This window comes from Cetorhinus maximus, chromosome 5 (genome assembly GCF_964194155.1).
Source record: "Cetorhinus maximus chromosome 5, sCetMax3.hap1.1, whole genome shotgun sequence".
In the NCBI taxonomy this organism is placed as follows: domain Eukaryota; kingdom Metazoa; phylum Chordata; class Chondrichthyes; order Lamniformes; family Cetorhinidae; genus Cetorhinus; species Cetorhinus maximus.
In genome coordinates, this window is record NC_135883.1 from 158,109,223 (window position 1) to 158,136,976 (window position 27,754).

Genomic DNA, 27,754 nt, shown 5'->3' on the forward strand with positions numbered 1-27,754 from the left:
GACAGTCTGTCCAACCTTTCCTCGTAATACAATCTGCTCATTTCAGGTATTAATCTAGTAAATCTCCTCTGAACCGCCTCCAATGCATTTACATCCTTCCTTAAATAAGGAGACCAAAACTGCAGCAGTATTTGAGATGTGGTCTCACCAATGCCCTGTATAGCTGAAGCAAAACATCATTACTTTTATGTTTAACCTCTCTCGGATTAGCGGATAACATTCCATTAGCCTTCTTAATTACTTGCTTTATTTGCGCACTATTTGTGACTCCCGCACTCGAACAGCTCGATCTCTCGGCACCTCGGAATTCTGCAGCCGTCTTCCAGTTAAGTAACACTCTGCTTTTTTATTCTTCCTGCCAAAATTTAAACAATTTCATATTTTCCTACATTACATTCCATCTGCCAGAGTTTGCCACTCACTCAACCTGTATATATATCTCTCTGCAAACTCCTTGTGTCCTCTTCACAACATACTTTTCTACCTATCACCTGCAAATTTAACAACCGTGCCTTCACTCCCCTCATCTAGGTCATTGATAAATTATAAAAAGCTGAGGCCCCAGCACAGAGATTTGCAGAAGCCCACTCATCACATCCTGCTATCAGAAACAGACCCATTTATGCATACTCTCTGTTTTCTGTCAGCCAGCCAATCCTCTTTCAATCCTAATATGTTACCAGCTACACTTTGCATTTTTATTTTCTGCAAAAGCTTTTCTGTTGAAGCTTATTTTATGTTCATTAATGGGATGCGGGCTTCACTGGCTGGGCCATCATTTATTGCGCATCCCTTGTTGCCCTTGAGAAGGTGATGAATCACTGCAGTACATTTGGTGTAGATACGCCCACAGTGCTGTTAGGAAGGGAGTTCCAGGATTTTGACCCAGCAACAGTGAAGGAACAGCTATATATTTCCAGGTCAGGATGGTGTGTGACTTGGAGGGGAACTTCCAGGTGGTGGTGTTCCCATCTGTCGGCTTCCCTTGTACTTCTAGATGGTAGTGGTCATGGGCTTGGAAGGTGCTGTCAAAGGAGCCTTGGTGAATTACTGCAATGCATCTTGTTGATGGTACACACTGCTGCTATTGTGCATCAATGTTTCAGGGTGTGAATGTTTGTCGATGTGATCCCAATCAAATGAGCTGCTTTGTCCTGAATAATGTCAGGCTTCCTGACTGTTGCGAGAGCTGCACTCATCCAGGCAAGTGGGGAGTATTCCATCACACTCCTCACTTATGCCCTGCAGGTAGTGGACAGGCATTGGGGAATCAGGAGGTGAGCTACTCATTGCAGGATTCCTTGCTTCTGACCTGCTCTTGTAGCCACAGTATTTATATGGCTCGTCCAGTTCAGTTTCTGGTCATTGGTAACCCCCAGGTTGTTGACAGTTGTGGGGGATTCAGTGATGGTAATGCCATTGAACATCAGGGGGCAATGGTTGGATTCTCTCTTGTTGGAGATGGTCATTGTGTAGCGCAAAAGTCATGGACAGCTTCAGTATCTGGGGAGTTGCGAATGGTGCTTAACATTTTGCAATCAGCAGCAAACATCCCCACTCCTGACCTTATGCTGGAAGGAAGGTCATTGATGAAGTAGCTGAAGATGGTTGGGCTTAGAACATAATCCTGATGAACTCCTGCAATGATGTCCTGGAGCTGAGATGACTGACCTCTAACAACCACAATCATCTTCCTTTGTGCTCGGTATGACTGATTCCCCTGTTTCCCATTGACTCCAGTTTTGCTAGGGCCACACTCGGTCAATGCTGCATTGATGTCAAGGGCAGTCACTCTCACCTCACCTCGGGAGTTCAGCTCTTTTGTCCATGTTTGAACCAAGGCTGTAATGAGGTCAGGAGCTGAGTGCCACTGGTGCAACACAAACTGGGCATCAGTGAGCAGATTATTGCAAAGCAAGTGCCACTTGATAGCACTGTTGATAACCCCTTCCTTTGTTTTACTGTAGAAAATCTTGCTATCCATTTTTACATTTCTAGCTAGCTTCCACTCATACTTTAATTTCTTTCGACTGATTAGCCTTCGCTGCCATTCTTTGTATTCTGACCAATCACCTGACTGCCACTCAAATTTGTACCGTTATAGGCTTTTTTTCTTCAGTTTTATGCTTTCTTTAACTTCTTTAGTTAACCATGGTCAATCGGTCCTCCCTTGAGAATTTTTCCTTAGAGTAGGAATATACTTATTCTGAGTATTCTGAAATATCCCCTTAAATGCCTGCCGCAGCTTTTCTATCGATCTATCCCTTAGCCTAATATCCCAGTTCACTTCAGCTAGCTCAGTTTTCATGCCCAAGTAGTTACCCTTATTTAAGTTTACAATACGAGTCTTAGACCCACTCTCCTCCCTTTCAAACTGAAGGTAAAATTCAATCATTGTGGTCACTGCTACCTCAGGGTGTCTTCACTCTGAGGTCGTTAATTGATCCTACCACATTATACGGTGCTAGGTCTAATATAACCTGTTCTCTGTTTAATTCCAGAATGTACTGCTCTGAAATACTATCTCGAATGCATTCCATGAACTCCTCATCCAGGCTAATACTGCCAGTCTGATTTTTCTAGTTTATATGTAGTTTGAAGTCACCCATGATTATTGCCATTCCTTTATCAAAAACACCCAATATTTCTTCTTGTATACTTTGTCCTATATTGTGGCTACTTTTAGGTGACCTGTAGACCAGTCCCATGAGTGACTTCTTTGCCCTACTATTCCTCATCTCCACACAAACCGATTCAACATTCTGATCTCCTGAACCAAGGTCATCTCTAACCATTGCACCAATGCCATCCTTGATCAACCGTGCCACCCCTCCACCTTTACCGAGCTTCCTATTCTTCTTGAATGTCATTTGCCCTTAATTTATTCAGAACCCAATCCATGTCATCCCAGCAGCCATTTTCCATAATGACTCTCAGGTCATATTTATTTACTTCAATGTGCGCTATCAATTGATTTACTATGTGCTGAATGCTATGTGCATTCAGATACAGAGCCTTTAGTTTTGTCTTTTTGTTATCTTTGTAATATCCAGCCTTGACTGTTGGTGTATTTTAGGTTTTTTTTCTCTCTGTCCCTGCCATTCTCTAACCCTCATTTCCCATGTGGCTAATTGGCTCTCCTGCCTTCACTCTATGCCTTAATTTTCAACATCCACCCAAGCTTGATCCCTCATCCCCTTTATTTAGCTTATCCCTCTCTATTTCCCTAGCTATGCGCCTCGCTAGAACACTTGTCCCAGCACGTATGCCTTTCCAGCGATAAAGCCCCCAATTTCTCCAGTACTGATGCCATTGCCTCACAAACTGGAACTCACCTCTCCCACACCAGTCTTTGAGCCTCACATTTATCTCTCTAATCTTATTTCCTTTATGCCAATTTGCACATTGCTCAGGTATTAATCCAGAGATTATCACCTTTGGAGTTCCGCTTCTTAATTTGGTGCCAAGTTCCTCACACTTACTAGGTAATACCTCCTTCCTTCTCCTGCTCATGTCATTGGTACATGGACCATGACAACTTGATTCTCCCCCTCCCAGTGCAAGTTCCTCTCCAGCCCTGAGCAAATAGCCCTATCCCTGACACCAGGCAGGTAACACAGCAGCCTGGACTCTCATTCTTTGCTGCAGAGAACAGTGTCAGTCTCGCTCACTATACTGTCCCCGACTATCACTATATTCATTCTAGCTCCCTCCACTTGAATGGCTTTGTGTTTGCCCTGGATGACAGTGGTATCCAGATCCCACATGCTGCAGCTGTGTCACATCACCTGTGCTGCCTTCTTTATGTGTTTTAATTAACTACTTAATTATTTTATTGAATTATTTATTTTATTTTATGTATTCTATTAATCTCACCACCAGTTCCTATGCTATTTTAAACCTTAGGAATAGAATTGACCTGAAGCACAGACCAGATCCTCATCAAACAGCTACCTCCTTCCCATGTAGTAGAGCAAGGACCAGTTCCTACAGGTGAAAAAGTGAGAAAAAGCAGAATTGCACCTTCCTCCCTTCCTCACTGAACTCCCAGCAGTGCGATGAGGTCACACTCCAGTGCTAAGTTGCACTGAAATATTTGAATTCATGTGCTCTGAAAATAACAGCACTAGCTGAGCCCAGGTACAGAAAAACATTGCAAGCTATCTACAGCTGCACCCAGTGTTTAGATACTCTCTCCCTGCTTGGGCCCCTGAATGAGATTTAGAATTTAAACAGAATTGGCAGTTAAATGTTAAATGCTAAATATAAACATTATTAGACATTTAGAATGAGATTTATGTTACCTAAACTCACCAAACTCTCGGGACTCTGTTGAGGTCACACTCCAGTGCTCGGTCACACTGAAAATTGCTGTCACTTTTTTTTCCTTTTGGAGATTCTTCTTTATTAATTACACTTTTCCACTTAATTTCCCTGTTTTTCACACATCTCAAAAGCAAGTAGAATTTTTAAAAAAAATACTATTTGCACATTTATTTAGTAGAAATGAAATGCAACATCACATTGAACCTGTGGATAGGCTGTAAATTCAGTGCTCAACACAACTTGTACGACAGCTTCTGGGGGCAGGGAAATCAATCCAGTTCTTGAGTGATGGCCGTACTGAATGTTTGTACCATGTATCATTCTACTCTGAAACATTCAGATCAACGATTCAATATACGTTTTTTTCTGAGCTGCTGGTAAATGTCTGATTGACAAACCCTTGGATAGTGGCATTAGCATACAAGGGACCAATGCCATTTAAAGTATACTATGAGTTGGTGCCAGCGAAGTCAGAATGGCAAGGTTATATTGTTACAGAGTCGAATTGTTTTGTAAATGTAATGTTTTCTTTGTAGCCACTTTGCCTACACTAGTTGATTGCTCTGAGATTAATTATCCTAAGAGAATCAGCATTGGTCCAGCAATATCACCATTGCTACAGTCACTCTGCCTACTGAATGCAGGTGTAATGAAAAAAGTTAAACATGTATTTGTACAGCACCTTTCACAATGTCTCAAATCACTTTCTAGCCAATTAAGTGCTTTTGAGTTGTAATTATTGTTATCATTTAGGGAATGTTGTTGAATGGCAGAGCAAGCTCAATGGACCAAATGGCTGACTCCTGCTCCTAATAGTATGTTTGTGTGTCATTCTGGATGGATCCAATAAGCTGGTCTAAATGGCCTTTATCATCCATAATTATCTTGCCGTCAGGAAGTTGAATCATTGCTGGAGTTCTGTTTATTTTTTTGCCAATGGAAGTTTACTGTGAGCAGGCTTTGTGGGGTGAAATTACAAGGGCACAAGAGGGTAATGGGCTCATAGTGAATCTGTAACCTATTTTACACTCTACATGATTCTCAAAAGTCTTTTCCATTGACTTCAATCTTGTCTTTTTATCTACTTACCTATTACCTCACTCTGTCTTGGTGCTTTTATGAGTTTCTTGAGGCATTGAAATATCATGATAAATTTGTATTGCATACTAGATATTAAACTATATCATAGTAAGAAGCAGCAATCAGAAGAGTCTTCAGACTTGCTGAACAAGAAAATACAAATACAAATGTGAACCATTCAGACTTTGTCCTTTAGCTTCTCAAATGTTGCATTGCACAGAGACACATTAGGGCTCCAATGCTTCTCACTGACAGTGAAGACCATGTTGTGCCATCATTCCACTTTATTGACAAGGAGGTATTTGATATTTCTATCCTGTGAGTTTACTGGTAAAGTAGAATCTATTAAGGTAAGGGGCAGGATGTTTAGAGAGGATGTGAGGAAGAATTTTTTCATCCAGAGGGTGGTGGGAATCTGTAACTTACTGCCTGAAAAGGTGGTAGAGTCAGAAACCATCATAACGTTTATGAAGTATTTGGGTGTGCACTTGCGATGCCATGGCATACAAGAGCGTAGTGCTGGAAATTGGGATTAGAATACTTAAGTACTTGTTTGACCAGCACAGACAAGATGGGCTGAAGGGCCTTTTCCTGTGCTATAGACCTCTATGACTCTATGACTGTAAGACCCCTTGTGTGAAATAATTATATTGAATAATGTCATGCACCTAAGGCAGAATAAAGTCTTCTACTGCTTCCATAGAATGAAAAAGATCTTGTGCAGTTTATCGGAGATGCAAGTTTAGAATCTTTCCACAAATATTAATTTACTGTCACCACTTCCATAAGGTACAACATGCAGAATATTATAATGAGGGCTGAACAAAATCAGTGTTATCGTCTGCAGTGTTATAAATAACTAATGGGATATATTGCATGATGCTGTTAAAGTAACATGTGTAATCTCTGGTCTGTTTAATGGTCATGGTGGGATCACCTTTCGGGTGCCCACAAACTAACACTGCATTGTATCACTGTAGCTCTTAATATTAATGACCCATTCTGAAAAATTCCAGATGATATTTACAACCAGATGCCAACAATGGGAGTTACAATTTTACTGGGACCTTTGTGTGATTGTTTGGTGAATGAATTGGTGAATGTTGAATGGGGATAAATGATCATGCATCATTGAGGGGGAAATGGTGTGGTGGGGGTAAGCACGTGGGGTGTTGGTGGTGTTGGGAATAAGGAGCCCAAAAAGAGGAGAAGCACTTCTCTCCCTGGCCCTGAGAACACTCAGAGGGACGTGACTCAGTGTAAAAGGTTTCCAATAACACTCTCTATTTTTTTTTATTGAAAACCCAAGGGGAGGAGCAAGGCCAATAGTGCAGGAAACGCTAAAGTTGAAAGAGTGAAAGAAAAAGGAAAATGAACCAGGAAGTGCTAATGCCAAGAATTCCATCAAAACCCCCTAACTCTCTTTCAATCCCAGCCCATCCAGGACATGAATGCTGCTACTGCACCTGGGAAACTAGGGTGCCTTCTCAACAATGACGCTTTACAGAGGGAGTTCAGTTGTGTCATAGGGTAATACATTCTGCTCCTTTTTGTCTTAGAATTATGAAGAGGAAGAATTCCAACACTTCCAATGGGCTCGAACAACGGTTACTGGAATGGATATGAATCGTGCAATAGAGACCGGCCTGGAGAGACTTTTCAATTATTCACATTTCTCTAATGCTGCAGGTACATCCAATGTTCCCTCAAAATAACAAAACAATAGAAAACAACCTTTCGATCTTTGATCTGTCTTGTTTCAAACTTAGTGTGTAGACTGAGACACTGACTGAAAAATCCCCCCATTGTCAATCCCAGGGGCTTCCTTGTTCACTTGTTCCCAGTGGGTAGAAGTGCCACTTGGGCTATTTCTTTGATATTTGCAGACTTTATGCTCCCAGAATCGGAAGGTTTCCCACATATGGGGCGGAATCATCCCAGATTCGTACTCAGTGCGGAAGCAGGCAGGTAAAACGATGGTGGGTTTTCACGCCGTATCATCCCAAGCCCACCACATTATTTATGTACTCCTGGGAAACACGCTATTTCCATGGTGGGCGGGCTGTCATTCGCCCTTCCACCATTACCCCGCTGCTGCATCACGCCGGGCGCCACATTTAAAGTCCAGCTGCAGGCACACATCTCAGTGCTTCCAGACTACGACTGCTGCACCTAAGACATGGCCCTGAAATGGAAAAGACTGCAGCCCACAGGTTCAGCGACGAGCCCCTCGAACACCGTTTGGATGCCGTAGGGGCTCCCGGGATGTCCTTTCCCCCACTCTGGCCACAGGAAGGGCATCAACAGCACCAACCCGGCTTGGGAGGCAGTGGCAGCAGTTGGCAGTGCCAACGCCCTTCAATAGAGGACAGCCACCCAGTGCTACAAGAGCATGAAAGATCTCCTTCTTTCTGCCAGGGTAATTAGGGGAGGTGGTGGTATAGTGGTATTGTCACTGGACTGGTAATCCCGAGGGTAATGCTCTGGGGACCCGGTTCAAATCCCACCGCAGCAGATGGTGGAATTTGAAATTTTAATTCAATTAATATCTGGAATTGAAGTTCTGATGATGACCATGAAACCATTGTCAATTGTCATAAGAACCCATCTGGTTCAGTAATGCCCTTTAGGGAAGGAAATCTCCTGTCCTCAGCTGGCCTGGCCTACATGTGACTCCACACCCACAAAAATGTGGTTGACACTTAAAAATGCCCTCTGAATAAGGGCAATTAGAGATGGGCAATAAATACTGGCCTAGCCAGCAACGTCTACATCCCATGAACGAATAAAAATAGACAATTCACTCTTCTCATCACTTTCAACTCACACACTCACAAACCCATCGCAGACCCACAGGGCCATCACTCACTGCTGGTTCAAGAGACCGCTGGTGGACTGCCCGAAATCAAGGTCCTCATGGACTTTGAAAACAGAGCCGTCCAGCTGGCCAGTGATGATCTGGACCGGTCCTGGCTGACGGTGAGGTCAGCGGTGCTATACCAACTGAGGGTCCAGCAGTGTAACATCCAACTGTAGGAGGTGGTGGTGTGAGTCAGCTTCACCTCTGACTTCTGAGTGTTCCGAATCGCTCCCACTCCCTGGGTTCTAGACCTTGGACTTACTTGGGGGTTGTGACAAGTTGCAGCAGACAACTGGTTTTGGTGCAAAAAAAACTGAGTTTATTGAAGTCACAAATGAATTTATAACATTAGAATTACACTGAGATTATACAGACTTACAAAGTACACTTAGATAAGAATGGGGAACACACGGCATAACGAGGAAAAATCACGCTACTAATCCCCTTACCCTGGTCCCACCCCCAAAACCTAACAAAATTGATCTTGGAGAGGTCAGGGATCATGCTCACCAACCAGGGTCACTTGACAGTTCGAAATCCAGCCAGGTAAGCCGGTTGCAGCTTTGGGGTACAATCTTTGTGTCCTCTGGGGTCTGCCGTCCCCACGTGGTCCTGGTCTGTGGAATCTGCGAAGGTTCTTCAGTTGGGTGGAGGGCGCGGTTGTGGGTGGTCGGTCTTCGTGGAGGGCTGCGGTTGCGGCCTTGTTGTCTTCAGTTGAACCTGCCACCCCATGCCCCTCGCCGTGATGTTGCCTGCGGGCCTGCAAACCTCCAGATCTTCTTGCTTACAACAGCTCCCAACTGCTCACTCTCCTGTGTCAGCTTTCAAAACCGCTTGCCATTCTGCTAGCTGGTTTCTCCCTCTCTCCCTCTCGTAACTGACTGGGCAGTTATATTGTCTTTCGAATTTCTTATCGGAATCCAAATGAAGGTTAGTTCTTTGTTTGATTTTGGTGGGAGTCCCCAGGTAATTGGTGTCTCATTGTTTTTAATGGGTTCGCATGATGTTTATCATTGTCTTCCTGCCTGGTAACTAGTTTTAAACTGAAAGCCATTGTATGGGTGGAGTATTAATGGATACGCATAATTGAATTGATTGTGCCTTTGATTATTTATGCAAGATTTTTATGGGCTACAGTTTCGTGTGAGGTGAAGTTTTTCTCTGGGTTGATTGTATTAAAGGGAAGAATGAGTATTCTGTCTCCTCTCGTTGTCTGGTTTCAGGCAAAACAATCCACACTGCACTCAACACGCCTGGGCATGTCCAGCCCCAGGCCTTCATGGGCCCAGCCTCCTGTCTGCAGGGTTTTACACTTAACTCAGCAGTTTAAAAGTCCAAAAGTCATATACCTGTTGATGATTTTAAAAATGTGGGAATTTTGAGAACCCTTCACAACAGACAACTATGCTGTGAATGATATGTTCTCTTTCACAGGCCACTGCCATGCACTAATTATCTCCCCTTGCTTGCGCAAGCACATCTGCCAAAAAGCCAATGGAGTCCACAGCCCAGCGCCTCCAAACAAGCCCCGAAGAAACCTCTGTGCAGGAATCTGGAGGCACCCTCCCTGAAGTCCCATCACAGTGCTGACCCTCACCCTTCACCAGCGCAGAGACACACTTCGGTGGGAACGAGCCTTAGAGCAGCCCCGGGATCACAATCTGGTGAGCACATCGCACAGCAGGTGGAGGCAGTGACCTCCGAGGTTTCTGGCACTCGGAGGACTGCTGGAGGCCAGAAATGTGCTGAGTCCGAGTCAGATGACGAGCTTCTGGACTGGGATGTGTTAGAAATTAGTTGAAACATTTAAATTTTTTTCGATGATTGATTGAAACCTCATCCCGCCCATGGATGAGGATTCACAAAAAATCCAAAGGCCGCTTGGCCTTTTCACCCACCCGCCAACCTTAAGGTCGGACGGGCAGTGAAACATTTCATTCAATTGGACCTTTAATGTCCTTAATGAGCCTGTTAATTGTCGGCGGGCGAGCTGCCGACTGCTGCACGCGCCTGCCCACTGAAATACCGCGTGAGGGAGCGATGACGTCGGGATGCTCGCCTGATGTCATCCTGTGTCATTTTACACACGTTCAGATCGGGCGCGCACCCGCACGACGAACGGAAAATTCTACCCCGGGAAATATTACTGATGTCTGCACCTCGACAGTGCTTGTCATTGCTGCCAGAATGTAGTGGGCAGGTGCCACAGAGCTCGCTCATTCTCTCAGTGTGCTCTCAGCACCTTTAAGGAGGGGCTGACCCCCGTCTCTTCAGCATCTGTGACCAGTGACGCTGTGCTCCTGAAGGGCTCAGATGCTGAAGGCGGACAAAGGACCAGATGCTTCTGAAGTTTCATGGCTGTGTCTCTATGATATGACCCTGATCACAGAGCACAGGCGACCTGCCCCTCAGCCAGACAGGAGACAGACATTGTCAGAGGCTATGTGAAGATCTATGGAGTGTCCTCGCTGCATGTCATCATCATCCTCCTGCAATCAAGCAACTATTAGGGCCTCCTCTCCGTCTCCATGCATTATCACAGAGGGTATTTGCGCTACCATAAGCAAGACTGGAGTCAAACATTAACACATGCGATGTGAGGAACTATGGTGTCTCCTCACTGAATGTCGTCATCATCCTCCACAAATCTAGCAGCTATGAGGGCCTCCTGAGCATGCCTGCCTCATCTAGTCAGTGCGAGGGCTTCATGCCCATCATCGTCGCCTCTGAGGACCCCCTGACCCTCATCCCTGTCGGCGTCCTCCTCATCAGAGGAGACGTGCAGCTCCTCCATTTCGTCCTCAGCCAGCTCCTCTCCACGTTGCAGGATCAGGTTGTAAAGGGCGTAGCTGATGACAACAATGTGTGTCACCCTCTGAGGACTGTATTGCAGGGCTCCACCAGACTGACCCAGGCAGCGGAACCTCATCTTTAGCATCCCGATGGTCTGCTCCAGCAAGTTACGAGTTGCAGCATGAGCCTCATTATACCGTTGTTCTGCTGCAGTCTGAGGCTGACGCACGGGTGTCATCAGCCCCGGCCTCTGCGGGTAGCCCTTGTCCCCAAGGAGCTAATCCTGCAGCCTCTGTGGGCCCTGCAAAACTCCAGGGATCTGTGACTGAGTGAGGATGTAGGCATTGTGCACACTCCCTGGAAACCGTGCGCACACCTGCAGGATGTGTTTCTGGTGGTCGCACACTAGCTGCACATTCAGCGAATGGAACCACGTGTGGTTGATATAGTCCACTATGTTGCAATGGAGACCTGAGCACCACATGGTGCAGTCAATCGCACCCTGCACCTATGGGAAACCCGAGATCTGGGTGAATCCAATCGCTCTTGCTTCCTGGCTGTCCTGGTCCCTGGTGAAATGCACAGAGTTGTGTGCCCTCGTGAAGATGGCATTCGTGACCTCATGGATGCATTTGTGGGTGGAAGCTTGTGATACCCCACAGAGGTCACCCGTGGAGCCCTGAAAGAGCCACTGGCGTAGAAATTGAGCTACACTGTCAATTTCATGGCCACTGGCAGTGGATACCCTCCATGTCCCCGTGGCACCAAATCCTGCAGGAGCCGGCAGATGGGACCGACCAGTTCCCTAGACATGTGCAGTCTTCGGCAACACTGGTTCTTGGTCATCTGCAGGAATGACAGGCAGCGTCTATAGACCCTGGGTGTGGCTAGGCGCTGGCCTGCAATGGCTCGCTGGGGCTCGTGGGTGATGTTTGTTGGAGCACCAGCTGCCCTTTCTTCCTGAGGTTGCTGCTCCTGCCTCTATGCAGCCAGGATCCTCAGTCGCTCTCTCCTCCGTCGTCATGACATCCTGTAGGCCATCAGGCACACAGCTAGTTCACCAGGCTCCATGATCCTGATGTACTCAGCCTGCAGGATGAAAGTGAGAGACATGTGGTTAGCATGGGTGCACTAAGAACCTGTCCTGGTTAAGTGTAATGGCCCCATAACACTTCCCGGAGAGTGCTGGCCACCACCTGGATGGTCAGAGAATAGTGCGCTGCATGGCTGCCCTATTAGCTTGAGCAATTGGGGAGACGGGTCTAAACTGGGATGCTGACATTGCAAGGAGCTGTGAGCATCGTGGCTGCCCTTAACCCCGACCCCCACTGATTCTCCTGAAGCTTGAAGTCCAACAGGTGACCCTGGCGAGAGCTGCACAAAGTTACTGTGTACTCACCTCCGAGTTCCCCTCAAAGTGCAGGCCACCAAGCTCACTCCTTTTATGTGCTGTTGTGAACCACGTTGGCGGACTATCCTGCTGACATGGACGGATGACCCGGGGGAGGGGGGTCCGATTCTGGCGGGCTGGCCTGATAATGATATGCAGATGTATTACAATGAGTTTCCTAATGAGTTACAATGATGTCCGTTAGCGGGCTGAGCGGGCAATCGCAAACTGGTTTACTGCTGTCATGAAACCAATCGCGCCATATTATCCGTTCACGCCACCGATCATGCCGACTCCAGCGGGCACAGAAAATCCTGCCCATGGTGGGATGGGATTCCAAACTCATGTTCCTACTCCAGCAGTGGTTGCTGAATGTTCCTAGTATAATAAAGGCTCCATACGCCAGGCATGAATCCCACTACTGGAGTCGACATGTACCCTTGTGGAAGTTGATACATTGCATCTCTCTCAGGTTACTGGATGCTGCTGGGATGCTGGGTCCAGACTGAGGCTCAGTGGCAGGAAATTCTGTCTTGTTACAGATAAATCATGTTTGACTAGCTTCATTGAGATATTTAATGGTTAATGCTGGATGAGAGTACAGGTGATATTATGTCTATACACTTTCAAAAGATGTTTGACAAATTAATATATAATAGACTGTTATTAAAATTAAAGCCCATGGGATTAAAGGGATTGGCAGCATAGATACAGAATTGGCTAAGTGACAGAACACAGAGAGTAGTGGTGGACAGTTGTTTTTCAGACTGGAAGGAAGTTTACAGTGGTGTTCTCCAGGGTTCAGGGGCTATTACACTTTTGATAAATGTTAATGATCTGGAATCGGGTATGCAAGGCATAATGCCAACATTTGCAGATGATATTAATGTTGGGAAATGCAGTAAAAAATAAGGAGGTTCTAACAGAACATCCAACATGAACGTAGGAGCATGGGAGCAGGAGCAGGCCATTTGGCACTTTGAGTCTGCTCCACCATTCAATAAGATCTTGGCTGATCTTGCTGTGGTCTCAGCTCCACTTTCCTGTCTGCCTCCCCATAACCCTTGACTCCATTGCCTAACAGGAATCTTCTAACCCTGCCTTAAATCAGTTCAAAGATCCACCCTCCACTACTTTCTGTGGAAGAGAATTCCACACACCAACGATCCTTTGGGAGAAAAATGTTCTCCTCATCTCTGTCTTCAAAGGGAGACCTCTTATTATTAAACTATGTTCCTTTGCTTTAATTGCCCCAAAACAGCAAACATTCTCCGGTATCCACCTGTCATGTCCCTCAGGATCTTGTATGTTTCAATAAGATCACCTCTCATTCTTCTAAACTCCACTGGGTATAGGACTAACCTGTTCAACCTTTCTTCATAAGACAACTCCCTCATTCCAGAATTGAGTTCAGTGAATCTTCTCTGAACTGCTTCTAAAACAATTATGCCTTATTTTTAAACATATCAAAACTGCCCAGTGATATGGTCTCACCAAGGCCCAGTACAGCTGTAGTAAAACTTTCTGACTTTTATATTCCATTCCTCTTGCAATAAACACCAACATTCCATTTACCTTCCTAATCACTTGCTGTACCTGCACACTAACCTTATGTGATTCATGTCTGAGAACGCCAAGATTCCTCTGTACGATCGGGTTCTGCAATCTCTGTCCATTTAAATACCATACTGCTTTTCTATTCTTCCTGCCAAAGTGAACAAGCTCACATTTACCCATGTTACACTCCATCTGCCAAATTTGTCCCACTCACTTAATCTGTGTATATCCCTTTGCAGACTTACTACCTCCTCTTGACAACTTACTTTCCTACATACCTTAGTGACCTTGGCAAATTTAACTAACATACATATTTTGTTTATTATTTCAAGGGATGTGGGCATCGCTGGCTAGGCCAGCATTTATAGCCCATCCATAATTGCCCTTGAGAAGGTGATGATGAGCTGCCTTTTTGAACTGCTGCAGACCCTGTGGTGTAGATACACCCAAAGTGCTGTTAAGGAGGGAGTTCCAGGATTTTGACCCAGCCACAGTGAAAGAACTGGATTCAATTTCATTCCCATCATGCAAGTCATTGATATAGATTGTAAACAGTAGAGGTCCCAGCAGTGAACCCTCTGGCATTCCACTAGTTTCAGCTTACCAGTTAGAGAAAGAACCATTTATCCGCACCCTCTGCTTCCTGTCAGCCATCTAATCTTTTATCCATGCTAATATTTTAACCACTAAACCAAGTGCTCTTATCTTGTGTAGTAACCTTTGATGTGGTCCCTTATCAAATGCCTTTTGGAAATCCAAGTGCACCACATGCACAGGTTCCCCTTCATCTGCCTTGAGCGTTGCTTTGTCATAAAATTCGGACAGATTTGTTAAAAACGATTCCCCTTTCACAAAGCCATGTTGGCTCTGCCTGATCAAGAATCCTGCTGCAGCCTAGTTAGTAATGGTTTCTAGCACTTTCCCTATGACTGATGTTTGGCTAGCTGGCCCATAGTTACCTGCTTTCTGCCTTCCTCCTTTCTTGAATAAAGGTGTTACTTTGAGTTATTTTCCAGTCCACTAGATCCTTTTCAGAATCTAAGGAATTTTACAAGGTTATAATCAATGGATCTCTAATCTATGCCACGTCTTCTTTTAAGACCCTCGGATGTAGGCCATCCGGTACTGGAGGCTTGTCAATTTAGGTCTTGTTTCAGCTGCAGCTGATGTTAATGCTCAGCAAGCCAGTTCTCAGATTGAAACCCATCTTGGCTGATTGTATTTTTTTTTCCTGTATTGTAGAAACGAGGAGGGAAAGCTACAGAACACAAAAGTACAGGACTCTAGTTATTACTTTTAAAAATTGAAAAATGAACATGTTTGTTAAAAGAAAAAACAGAAAAGATGAAACTTAAACACACAAGATAAAAGCTACAGCACGAAAATAAATCGTACAAAATGACACCCAAAATGCTTTATCAAAGTTACACAATTAAACTATTTTTTCACAACAGCCTTTACAGATTCTTAACCATAAAATCCTGAAAATATTCCCCAAACTGAGAAATTGTTTTTCACTTTAAACAGAAGTACAATCCACAACTTCCCAGATCCAACAAATCCACGCTTATGTGGCCCTTCCAAAGGGAGAGTTAGAACAAGTGTTTCTCAGGACACATATTCTCCTGGCCCGAAACTGAGTTTCTTTCATCAATTAAAAGGTTTTCCGAGCTTTTCTGCACACTCCAAAACACTGGGATTGGCCTTCGGTGGGACGTCCCCCACAGCAACTGCTACAGCTGAAAACTCATTTGAATAAATACCTTTTCACCCCTTTCATCTTAGTTCTCCATTGCCTTTAATTATCTCTGTGAAAACTCAGGCTCCCAAATATCAAAACCTTTCATGTTCCTATTTTACCTCTATTTCAGGTCCATAAAATTTAAAATGCCTGCCCCTGTTTACTCACAAATCTCCTGTTCTTGTACCTTTGAGACTGCTTTGAAATGCAGCAGCTACAAATCAATTTCAAAACTTATCCCCAAATGCTCATTTCAGACCTACTCTGTTTCCTTGTAAGTAAACATCCACTATAAGGCCTCCTTACAAAATGCAATTATGAAATAAAAGATGAAAGCCAACAGAAGGCTTTTGGATTCCATTTGATGTTAGCTGCCAGCCTCACCTCATACTCTCCCTTTGGTTCTTTCATTTGCTTCATTTGAACCTTCTATATTCAGCCTGGTTCACAGCTGCATTGCCAACCTGACACCTGTCATGTGCACACTTTTTCTCTTTCAGCTTAATCTCTATCCATTTCGTCATCCAAGGAGCTCTGGATTTGTTTGCTCTAATTTCCCCTTCTGTGGGAATATACCTTGATGGTGACTGAACGCTCTCTTCTCTAAAGGCAGCCTGTTGTTCAATCACCTGCTAACTTGTGACTCCAATTTATCTGGGCCAGATCCATTCTTACCCCACTGAAATGGCTTCCCCCTGTAATTATTCTGACTATGGATTGTTCTTTGTCCTTTTCCATAATCAACCTAAACCCAATGATTACATAAATGTTCCCCTTCTGATCAACTGGACCCTTCACATTCCCAAGAACCAGATCTAGCAGTTCCTCCTTTCTCGTTGGACTAGAAAAATACTGCTGTAGAAAATTCTCCTGAACACAATCTAGGGACTCTTGCCCCTCACTGTCCTTTCCATTCCTTTTATCCCAGTCCATATTCAGATGAAGTTCTATATTATAAATACTCTGTATTTCTGCCATCTCTCTATAATTTCCTTGCAAAATGTACATGTTCCCCACTCGTTGGTGGCCTTAGACTGCATCAGACAATGTACTGACAAGACTTTTTCTTCCTTAGCTTTAGCCAGATAGATTCTGTCCTTGATCCCTCTGGGACACAATCCCATCCAGCTTTGCAATGTTCTGTTTAATCAATGCTGCTACACTTACCCCTTCCCTATCTTTCCTGAACACCTTGTATCCAGGAATATTTAATACCCACTTCTGCCCTTCTTTGAGCCAGGTCTCCGTTATGGCCACAGCATCACATTTCCATGAGGCTATCTCCACCTGTAACTCACCAATCTTATTAACCACACTCCATGTGTTCACATGCATGCACAGTAACATTGGTTTAGACATTATTACTCTCCCCCTTACTCTGAACCCACCTTGTATACTTTAAAATGGAACACCAGTAAAACTAGGAAATAAGAATGCTGGAAAAACTGTTTTTACCTTCTGGGAATTCATTAAAACCATCATTGGCTCAGCTGTAGAGGGACAGATGAAGAATACTGGAAGAGAATAGAAGAATAGAGAAGAGGTAGAAATAGGAATATGACCCAACAGTCAGGATTTAGGGAGCCAGGTCGGAAGATAGCAAGCAGGACCTCAAGAGTAGCAATCTCCGGATGACTCACAGTACCACATTTGATGAGAGGACAGAGCAGATGAGCGCGTAGCTGGAAAGATGGAGCAGGAGGGAGGGCTTTATATTCCTCTTTCTACCTGTGCCATTGGTACTGCTTTGGGCCAGACTGCTGGCTGTTCACTCTTCCCCAGGAGGGTGCTCAGCAGCTGATCCATGACATCTTTGACCCTGGCACCATGGAGGCAATATACCATCCAAATTCACCTCTTCAGTCACAGAAAAAAAACAATCTGTCCCCAAACTATTGAATTTTTCAGTCTTCTTCATGTGTCCCTCTACAGCTGGGCCAATGGTGGTGCTCATGACTTCCTAGGAGGTAAAAACAGTTTTGACCAGTACTCTTATTTCCTAGTTTTGCTGGTGTTCCATTTTAAGGTACACAAGACCAGTTCAGACCAGTATTCTTATTTCCCAGTTTTTACTGTTTTTTCTTTCTGGGTTGACTCAACTCCCCACATAAACCATCATTTTCATCAGTATTCAGAACTGAATACTAGTTAGAGAGTGGGGTGCACAAAGGGGGCTCCTGCACAACCTGCCTGTTTCTCCTTGACTGCCTGGTGGTCACCCATTCTCTTCCTTCCCGCACACTCTTAAACTGAGGGTTGACCACATCTAACAACATGCTATCGCAAAGCTCTCAAACTTACTGATGTACAGATGTTCCATAGTGATAACAGCTGCTGCTCAAGCTTTGAAACTCAGAGCTCGAGCTGTTACAACTGATGACAATTCCTGCACAAGCATCCTGGAGTTCCTACGTAGCGCAGGATGTGCATTCAAGAGGTCAGAGCTGCCCTTCCATTCCTCTATCTATTAGATAAGAAAACTTACTACTACTAATACAGCTTACTACTTAAAAAAAATAAAGACTCACCAGCAGCTCACTTCTTTTCTACTGATGCCATTGAAACATAGGGAATGTAACCAAATGTTTTATTTAAACCTCATTGACTTTCTTAATTTTGTTTTGTAGTTTTTAATTTCCCTGCTCCTTAAACTATCTCCTTAACTTTGGAGATAGGGAAACAAGCTACAATACTCACCAGCCAATTAATTCATACTTTCCAGTGATGTGACATTTTGATTTATTTTTTCTCTCACATTTAATTTCAAACTCCAGCATGCCCAGGCCCACTCCTCCTGCCCAGACTCTCCTTGAGTAATGGAGTTGAATATAAAGGTAGTGATGCTTTTCATGTAGTTTTACAGGGCATTGGTGAGACCACATCTAGAGTACTGTGTACAGTTTTGATCTCCTTTTTTAAGAAATGACATAATTGCGTGAGAAGCAGTTCAGAGAAGGTTCAAACAACTGATTCCTGGGATGAGGGGGTTATATTATGAGGAAATAATGGAAAGGTTGGGCCTGTATCCATTGAAGTTTAGAAGACGGAGGTGATTTTATTGAAACATATAAGACCCAGAGGAGGCTGGACAGGGTGGATGTTGAGAGGATATTTCCCCTTGTTGGAAAGACCAGAACTGGGGGAGACAGTTTAAAATTAATGGGTTTCCCATTTAAGAGAGAGATGAAGAGAATTTTGTTTTCTCTCAGAAGGTTGTGCGTCTGTGTAACCCACTTCCCCTGAGATGGGTAGAGGCAGGTCACTGAATATTTTTAAGGCAGAAATAGATAAATTTGTGACCAACAATGGAGTCAAAGGGTACAGGGGGTGGGCAAGAATGTTGAGGCCACAATCAGCTCAGCCATGATCTTACTGAATGGTGGAGCAGGCTCAAGGAGCCAAATGACTTACTCCTGCTCCTAATTTGTATGTTTTTATGAAAGTGAGATCAGGCGATTGGTTTGCAAAACACGTCCCTTCAGTCTTCAAGCCTCTGGTCACCTGTCATTTTAATTCTCCATCTTGCTTCCATGCTGATCTTGCTGTCCACAGTCTCCTGCCATGTTCCAATGACTCTCATCAGAACCTCTGCCTCCATTTCCTTTCCTTTCTCTTTGCTGGTTTCCTTTTCTCTCTCTTGTTTTGCTCTTTTTGTTTTCAGGCGGTAGCTGTTCAGATTCTGTCAATCACACCTGCTCCAGGCACATCTTTGGTTTCTTTACATTAGGAAGGACATCAAGGCCTTGGAGAGGGTGCAGAAGAGATTTACTAGAATGATAGGAGTGTGAATGGGCCTCAGTTACATGGAGAGACTGGAGAGGTCGGAGGTCATTTCCTTAGAGCAGAGAAAGTTGCCAGGAGATTTGAGAGAGGTTTTCAGAACCAGGAAGGGTTTTGACAGAGTAAATAAGGAGAAACTGTTTTCAGTGGCAGAGCAGCTGATACCCAGAGTGCATAGAATTTAGATGATTGGCAAAAGGATCAGGTGGAACATTTATTTAAACAATGAGTCACTGTGATATGGAGAGCACTGCCTGAACTGGTGGTGAACCAAGTTCAATATTAAAATTCAAAAGACAATTCTTGAGATAATGGGAAACATTTTTGTGTGTCTGTAGGAAAAGAGGAGGTCAGGGTGATTAGTGGGATATGTCCACCAAACAACACAGGAGCAGCCTGCCTGGAAGCTGTATCATTCTGTGTGTCTATGATTCAATGTAGCCACATCAGTGTTTTCCACATCTCAGCAAAGTCACCCTGATTCACCATGAGCAATGCTGTAACAATGTGTTTCTTTGTCTACAGGTACAATTGTTCCCATCTCTGCACCTTGGGTAGTTTCTGGATACATGGAAAATGGCACAATGGGACAGGCACTCTTGACATCTGTTATGATAGTTGCTGAAGTCATCAATCCACCAGAACCAACAGATCCAACAGTTCAACTAGGGATTCAACCCACAGATTGGTACTATGTCAGGTGAATTTAGTTACTGATACATTGAGTTTGATATTGCTTTAACTCAGCTCTTGTGTCAACATCACCTAACCTAGAATCAGGCTATGATTAATGGGCTCATCCGAGTACATTGGAACATTGGTCAATATTTATTGTATAATGGAGTGATTCATATCTCACAATCTGCAGTTCCTTCTTCTGAGAACACAGCGAGACCTCCCCGTCCACATTAGTCAGGTTCATGTGGAGTTGGCTCCTGTTTTTCTGACACTCTCACATCCACCACATTGTTTATTTTTGGAAGAACAAATTCACATCCTTGTTTTATATAGATACAATAAGCATAGTGAGAGAGGAAGTATTGGAGGGACTGGCATCCTTGAAGGTGGATAAATCACCAGGGCCGGATGGATTGTATCCAGGTTTTTGAATGAAGCCAGGGAAGAAACCGCAGATGCTCTGAGGATCACTCTCCGATCCTCAATAGGATTGGAGGCCTGCAAATGTCGTACCATTTTTTAAAAAGGGTGTGAAGGATATCCCAGAAAATTACAGGCCAGTCAGTCTGACTTCAGTAGTGGACAAATTATTGGAGACAACTCTGAGAGACAGGATGAACTGGGACGCATCGATCATGGATAGTCAGCCTGGTTTTGTTAGGGAATATTGTGTCTTGCTAGCTTAATTAAATTTTTGAGGAAGCAACAAGGAGGATTGATGAGAGTAGTGCAGTGGATGTTGTCTACATGGATTTTAATGAGGCATTTGACAAGGTCCCACATGTCAGACTGTTCAGAAAAGTGAGATCCCATTGGATACAGGGGAAGGTGGCTGGTTGAATCCCAAATTGGCTCAGTGACAGGAAACAAAGGGTTTCCAGTGGTTTTCCATCAGGCTCAGTGTTGGGACCTTGCTGTTTATTGTATTTATTAATGAATTAGACTTTAACGTGGGAGGCATCATTGGGAAATTTGTAAATGACACAGAAATTGGCTGTGCAGATGATAGTGAAGCGGACAGCTGTTGACTCCAGAATGATATCAATGGTTTTGTTGAGTGGGAGGAGAAATGGCAAATGGAATTCAATCCGGAAAAGTGTGAGGAAATGCAATTGGAGAGGGCAAACAAAGCAAGGGAATATTCAATAAACGGGAAATTATTGAGAGGGTTTGACGAAGTGAGAGACTTTGGACTGCATGTCTACAGGTCCTTGAATGTGGCAGGACCGGTAGACAAGATGGTTAACTTTATCAGGCGAGCTATTTAATATAAAAGCAAGGATATAATGATGGAACTTTATCAAATGCTGATTAGGCCACAGCTGGAATTCTGTGCACAGTTCTAGTCACCACATTACAGGAAGGATATAATTGCTCAGGAGAGAGTGCAGAGGAGATTTACAAGAATTTTGCCAGGGCTTCAAAATTGCAGCTATGAGGGGAGATTGGATAGGCTCAGGTAGTTTTCCTTAGAACAGAGGAGACTAAGGAGTGACCTAATTGAGGTGTACAAAGTGATGTGGGGCCGAGAATGGGTAAACAGGAAAGACTTGATTCCCCTGGCTGAGGGGTCAATTAGCAGAGGACATAGATTTAAGGAGATTAGTAGGAGTATTAGAGGGAACATGTGGAAAAACTTTGGAATTCACTGCTTAAGTTGGTGGTTGAGGCTGAAAAGCTCAACTCTTTTAAATGGTACCTGGACCTGCATCTGAAACATTGTAACCTGCAAGGCTACGGACCTATTGCTGGAAAGTGGGATTAAAATGAGTGGTTAGTTTTGTTTTCCTCTTTTTTGGCTGGTGCAGACATGATGGGCTGAATGGCCTGTTTCTTCACTGTAACTTTTCTATGGTTCTATGGTTAATCAGTGCCTCACCCAAAACCATTTCATTTCATCATCTCATTGAGATGTCTGATGTTCTATTCTAATTAGTTTAAATGTCCCTTTATCTGCTCTTTCTGTGCTTAGTCATAACTGGCACGGTTCCAAATGTTATTGGCTTCCCTCCCATTCCCTTTGGATGGGACATTTTCCTCATATGTGTCTGGATAATGAATGTCGGTGTGATTTGCTGATCTCAGAGAGGATCAAGCTGGGCCCAGTCCTTTCCTCACTAAACATTCACCAATTCACACTATCAGTGAGGGTCACTACACAGGACAATCTCCAATGTGGACATTGTCCTCCTGCTGCAATGAACAGTGATGCTATTTTGTCATCTGTAGAGCTTGCACATTGAGCTTTTACAGTGAGCAGCTGTGATCACAGAGATTGCTGTTTGGTAAAATTACGGCCTAGTTTTCACTCTCTTTAAATTATTGACAGAAATTCAGACTTGGGGCCTGTGAATTCCCAACCAGTGACCCCTGTGAACAACAATTCACTCCAGGAATTCCCGATCACAAATTCTGTCCTCATATTTTAAACAATCAAAGAAAGTGGAAGTTTTCCCTTCAAAGAGCAGAAATTGGGGTGGGAGGAGTTTCTGAGACATCAGCTGGATGTGGATCCTTTATGTGGGTTGGCAGTATGTGGTAGATTTGTAGAGAGCTGGAAATTCTGCAGGCAATTTGTGCACAGCAAGATCATACAAACATACAAATTAGGAGCAGGAGTAGGCCATCAGCCCCTGGAGCCTTCTCTGCCATTCACTAAGATCATGGCTGATCTGATTGCGGCCTCAATTTCACTTTCCTGCCTACCCCCTATACCTTTCACTCCCTTACTGGTCAATAATCTAACTCCGTCTACCTTAAAACTATTGAATGAGTTCCACTCACTCAAGACCCTCTGAGAGAAAAAAAGTTCACTTCATCTCCATTTTCAATAGGAGAGTTCTTATTTTTAAACTTTGCTCTCAGGTTCAGGTCTCTCCAACAAAGGGAAAAAACCTCTCAGCATCCACTCTGTCAAGCCCCCTCAACATCTTTTATGTTTCAATAAGGTCACCTAATTCTTCGAAACTCCAATTGGCCCAACATGCCCAACCTACTCCCTACCCTCCCCGACTACTCACCCAGCAACTGGTTGAACCCTCCCGATCCCATGACCAACTCCCATCCTCCGCGGATACCCTCCCATTCCCATGCCAGCCCCAGGCTCACCCTACAATCCCACCACCCTCACTGGCCACCAGGCATCCCCCGATCCTACCCACTTACCTTGCACACTTACCTTCTCTCTGGCTTCTCAAAATGGCTGGGTCCAAAAGTTCATAAGACGTAGGAGCAGAAGTAGGCCATTTGGCCCATCAAGCATGCCCTGCTATTCAATGAGATCATGGCTGACCTGATAATTCTCAACTCCACTTTCCTGCTTTTTCCCATAATCCTTGATTCCCTTACTGATTAAAAATCTGTCTATCTCAGCCTTGAATGTATTTTGCGGCCCAGCCTCTCCAGCTCATTATACTTTAAACTTACCTGCTTTATAGCAGCTGGTGCCATAAAAAGGGGTCTGGCCTCCTCTCGAATGATTCTGCTGCCCTCGACTGAAGGCCTCGGGAACACGCTGCAGTGCACATTTCTCACCTGGCCCGAGGTGAAAGGTCAGGAGAGGAAGGTGCAGCTCCTGAGTAAGGTTGGAAAAAGGAGCAGAGTGGCAATCAAATAGTCGTTGTCAATTCACGGAAGTTCTGGCCCAAGTTCTCTGCCACAAACTGAAAGCAAAATTCAATCATATTATGGTCACTGCTGCCTAGATGTGCCTTTACTGTTACGTTCATTAAATAATCCTGTCTTGCTGCCCATGACCAGGTGTAGCATCGTCTGCTCTCTGGATGGCTGTAGAATGTGCTGCTCTAAGATACTGTCCCAAAAACTCTCTCTGAGCACATCTTGCCAACCTGATTCATCCAATTTATATGTAGATTAAAATTACCCATGATTATCACTGTACCTTTGTCACAAGCCCCTGTTATTCCATTCTGATACCCGCTCCTACAGTGTGGTTACTGTTTGGGGCCAATAAACCAGTCCCATAAATGACTTCCATCTCTTCCCAAACTGATTCTTCATCTTGATTTTTAGAACTAAAGTCATCTCTCTCTAAAGTACTAATGCCAAACTTAAGGAACAGAGTTAACCCTCCAATTTTTCCCAGCTCCCGTCCTTCTGACTTGTCACATACCCTCGAATATTCATGTCCCAGGCATTGCCATCGTGCAGCCATGTGTTTGCAATGGCTATCAGATCATACATATTTATTTATGATTGGACGCTCAATCCATTCATTTTATTGTGAATGCTCCATGCAATTAAATACAGAGCCTTTAGTTCTATGCTTTTTCTATTTCCACAACCTCCAGCCTTATCTGCTGGCGCACATATAAGTTTCTACACTCTGTCCCTTCCTGCCACACTCTATCGTTTCCCCTATTGATTCCTTGCTCTCCCGCCTTGTCTTCTCTCATCACATCCTCCTGTACTAGATCCCTCGGCCCCACGAATTATTTTAAAGTCCTAGCTGCCAACCTAGTTACATGACTCGCCAGAACACTGGTCGCAGCACAATTCAGATAAAAACTGTCCCAGCAACACAGCTCCCACTTTCCCCAATACTGGTGCCAGCGACCATGAATCGAAACCCAATTCTCCCACACCATAAGACCATAAGACCATAAGACATAGGAGCAGAAATTAGGCCATTCGGCCCATCGAGTCTGCTCCGCCATTCAATCATGGTTGATAAGTTTCTCAAACCCATTCTCCCGCCATCTCCCCTTACCAATCAAGAACCTATCTATCTCGGTCTTAAATACACTCAGTGACCTGGCCTCCACAGCCTTCTGTGGCATTGAATTCCATAGATTCACCACTCTCTGGCTAAAGAAGTTTCTCCTCATCTCTGTTCTAAAAGGTCTTCCCTTTACTCCGAGGCTGTGCCCTCGGGTCCTAGTCTCTCCTACTAATGGAAACATCTTCCCCACGTCCACTCTATCCAGGCATTTCAGTATTCTGTAAGTTTCAATCAGATCCCCCCTCATCCTTCTAAACTCCATCTGCTGCCCTTGTCCTTCTAGATGGTAGTGATTGTGGGTTTGGATGATGCTGTCTAGGGAGCCTTGGTGAGTTCCTGCAGTGCATCTTTTAGATGATACACACTGCTGCCACTGTGCACCAGTGGTGGAGGGAGTGAATGTTTGTGGATGGGACGGCAATCAAGTGCGCTGCTTTGTCCTGGATAATGTCAAACTGCTCAAGTGTTGATGGAGCAGCACTCATCCTGGCAAGCGGAGAGTATTCCATCACATTCTTGTAGTTTGTGGACAGTCTTTGGGGAGTCAGGAGGTAAGTTATTCACCACAGGATTTCCAACCTCTGACCTTCTCTTGTAGACACAGTATTTATATGGCTAGTCCAGTTCCGTTTCTGGTCAACGGTAACCCACAGGAAGTTGATAGTAGGGGATTCAGTGATGGTAATGCCATTGAATGTCATTTCCCTGTATTAAATCCAATCTGCCACTTGTCTGCCCATTGGGCTATCTTATCTATTATGTCACTACAGCTGTGGATGAACTGAATGGTGGAGGGTCCTCAGTGGGCTGATTGTCCTGACAATCCATTTGGCTTCCATACGGGCTTTGTCAGGAGGAACAAAAATGAAAATTATATATTCTTAATTCTGTTGCAGGGATTTTGACCAGAAACTTGATGGGCAACAATATGAAAAACTCGTGACAGAATTCCAGCAGGACTTGGAACAAGACAATCAACACTTTGATCCAAGATTTATCATTGCTTTTTTTAACACACATGGGCTCATGCAAATAGCTTTTAGAAAGATAGTAAATTCTCTCGGGTAGGTTTTGTTGCCTCTATGGACATCGAACAGTGAGATGTGCTTAACTCTATTCTTAAACTGATTGAACCTTCCACTAATTACACATTGGGTTTAAGCTGGAGTACTGTGCAAAGTTCTGGTCTCCTTTCCTAAGGAAGGATATATTTACCTTAGAGGGAACGCAATGACTGTTCATTAGACAGATTACATATATGTGCTGGTATTGGGGTTATGAACAATTCCACCAATGACACATTCAACACTGAGACCCTGTTTAGAATATTGCCCTCTACTGACAGATAACTCTGACTCCCACACACACTGCTGCATTTAATCTTTATTCAAAATTATACGAACACGTTAGCATCAACAGTGAGCCTTTCTTCCCCATTTACATAAACTGGTCCCTTTAGTTGTTTTGTTCAGTGATTCTAAACGACGGCTCTTTCCGGATGTCCAGCTCAATGTCTCCCACACTATCCTGTGACAGACAGATCATGGTTCTCACCAGGGGCTGTCCCTCCTTGTCTTTCCCAAAGTCAAATAAAACAGAGGCTCTTCAATCCTGCTCCACCATTCAGTAAGATCATGGCTGATCTTCTCCCTCAATTCCACCTTCCCACACTATCCCTCGAGTGTGTAATCTGTCTAATAAACAGGCATTGCAGTCCCTCTAAGGAAAGTTCATCCAACCTTAGGTAAGGAGGCCAAAACTACAGTTGTGGTGTCACCTATATAATTGAAGTAAAATTTATTTTCTTTTTACTCTCTTTGTAATAAAGGCTAAGATACCATTTGTTTTCCTGATTGCTTGTTGTAACTGCATATTACCTTTCTATGCTTCATGAGTAAAGACACCCAAGCCCTTCTGAATACCAACATTTTCCAGTCACTCACCCATGCAAAATATTCCACTTTAAATTTTTCCTATGTTTGACTGACTTCACACGTCCTCAAATGAGATTCCGTCTGCCACCTTCTTACCCATTCACTTAACCAACCAAATATGGAGAAACCACATGGTCTTCTTCCCACACGTTAAGCAGACATGAGGATCCAGCCCTGGCAGATCTGACTGTCCCTGACAGAGGAGCCCTGACTGCTGCTGTTGCTTTTCATATTGTTTATAATTAGGTTTCTCCTTCAATTCCAAGTTATTTGCTCATGTTTCAGGTTCATTTCTGACCAACCACCTCTGTGGGCAGCAAAGGTAAAATGAGTCTAACATCACCGCACTGCACATACACAGGCCTAATCCCAGTTGGACATGGGTAGTGGGCCCTCCATTGGGTAACGGAGATTATTCACTGCAGTAATTTGCCTTTTCTAAAATCTTGCTTTACTTGAATCATGACCAGACTGAGATTGAGATGGTCCTAGTGACTGAAATAGTTCCAGAATGTTCTATCTTGACACAGCGATGGATTATATTTATGTTTATCACAGTCATGCTGATCAGAATGTTTAAAGGTGAAGTGAAAGTATCTAATTGAAAATGGGATGTGTTTCAGAGCAGAGAGAATTGAAGTTGTTACGAATGAAATTATGGAGTGGTCAGGTTTGGCATTGTACCTGAGCTCAGGGAGGGGAGCATGAGAATGGCAGCTTGCATTGAGGCCCAGGACTGGCACGAGTGACTCAGTGGTGAAGGGGTATATGGAGTTGAGTCAGGGGTCGGGGACATGCAGAAGTTAAAAAGTGTGTGAGGTGCTCGGTAATAGAAACAGCCAGAGACAACTAGAATTAAAATGCATGAGCAACA

The 27,754-nt window shown here is 44.1% G+C and overlaps 1 protein-coding gene across 1 annotated transcript in view; it reads left to right on the forward strand.

The window, feature by feature from the left end:
• The window catches only part of LOC144680394 (uncharacterized), a 41,354-nt gene extending 14,506 nt beyond the window's left edge, over window positions 1-26,848 (forward strand). Inside the window, exons 2-4 of the mRNA XM_078541364.1 lie at window positions 6,966-7,095; window positions 20,053-20,227; window positions 25,843-26,848. Of these exons, the coding sequence (XP_078397490.1) occupies window positions 6,966-7,095; window positions 20,053-20,227; window positions 25,843-26,014 (477 nt within the window). The 3' untranslated portion in view covers window positions 26,015-26,848. The remainder of the gene's footprint in view (window positions 1-6,965; window positions 7,096-20,052; window positions 20,228-25,842) is intronic.
• Window positions 26,849-27,754: the final 906 nt, after the last annotated feature.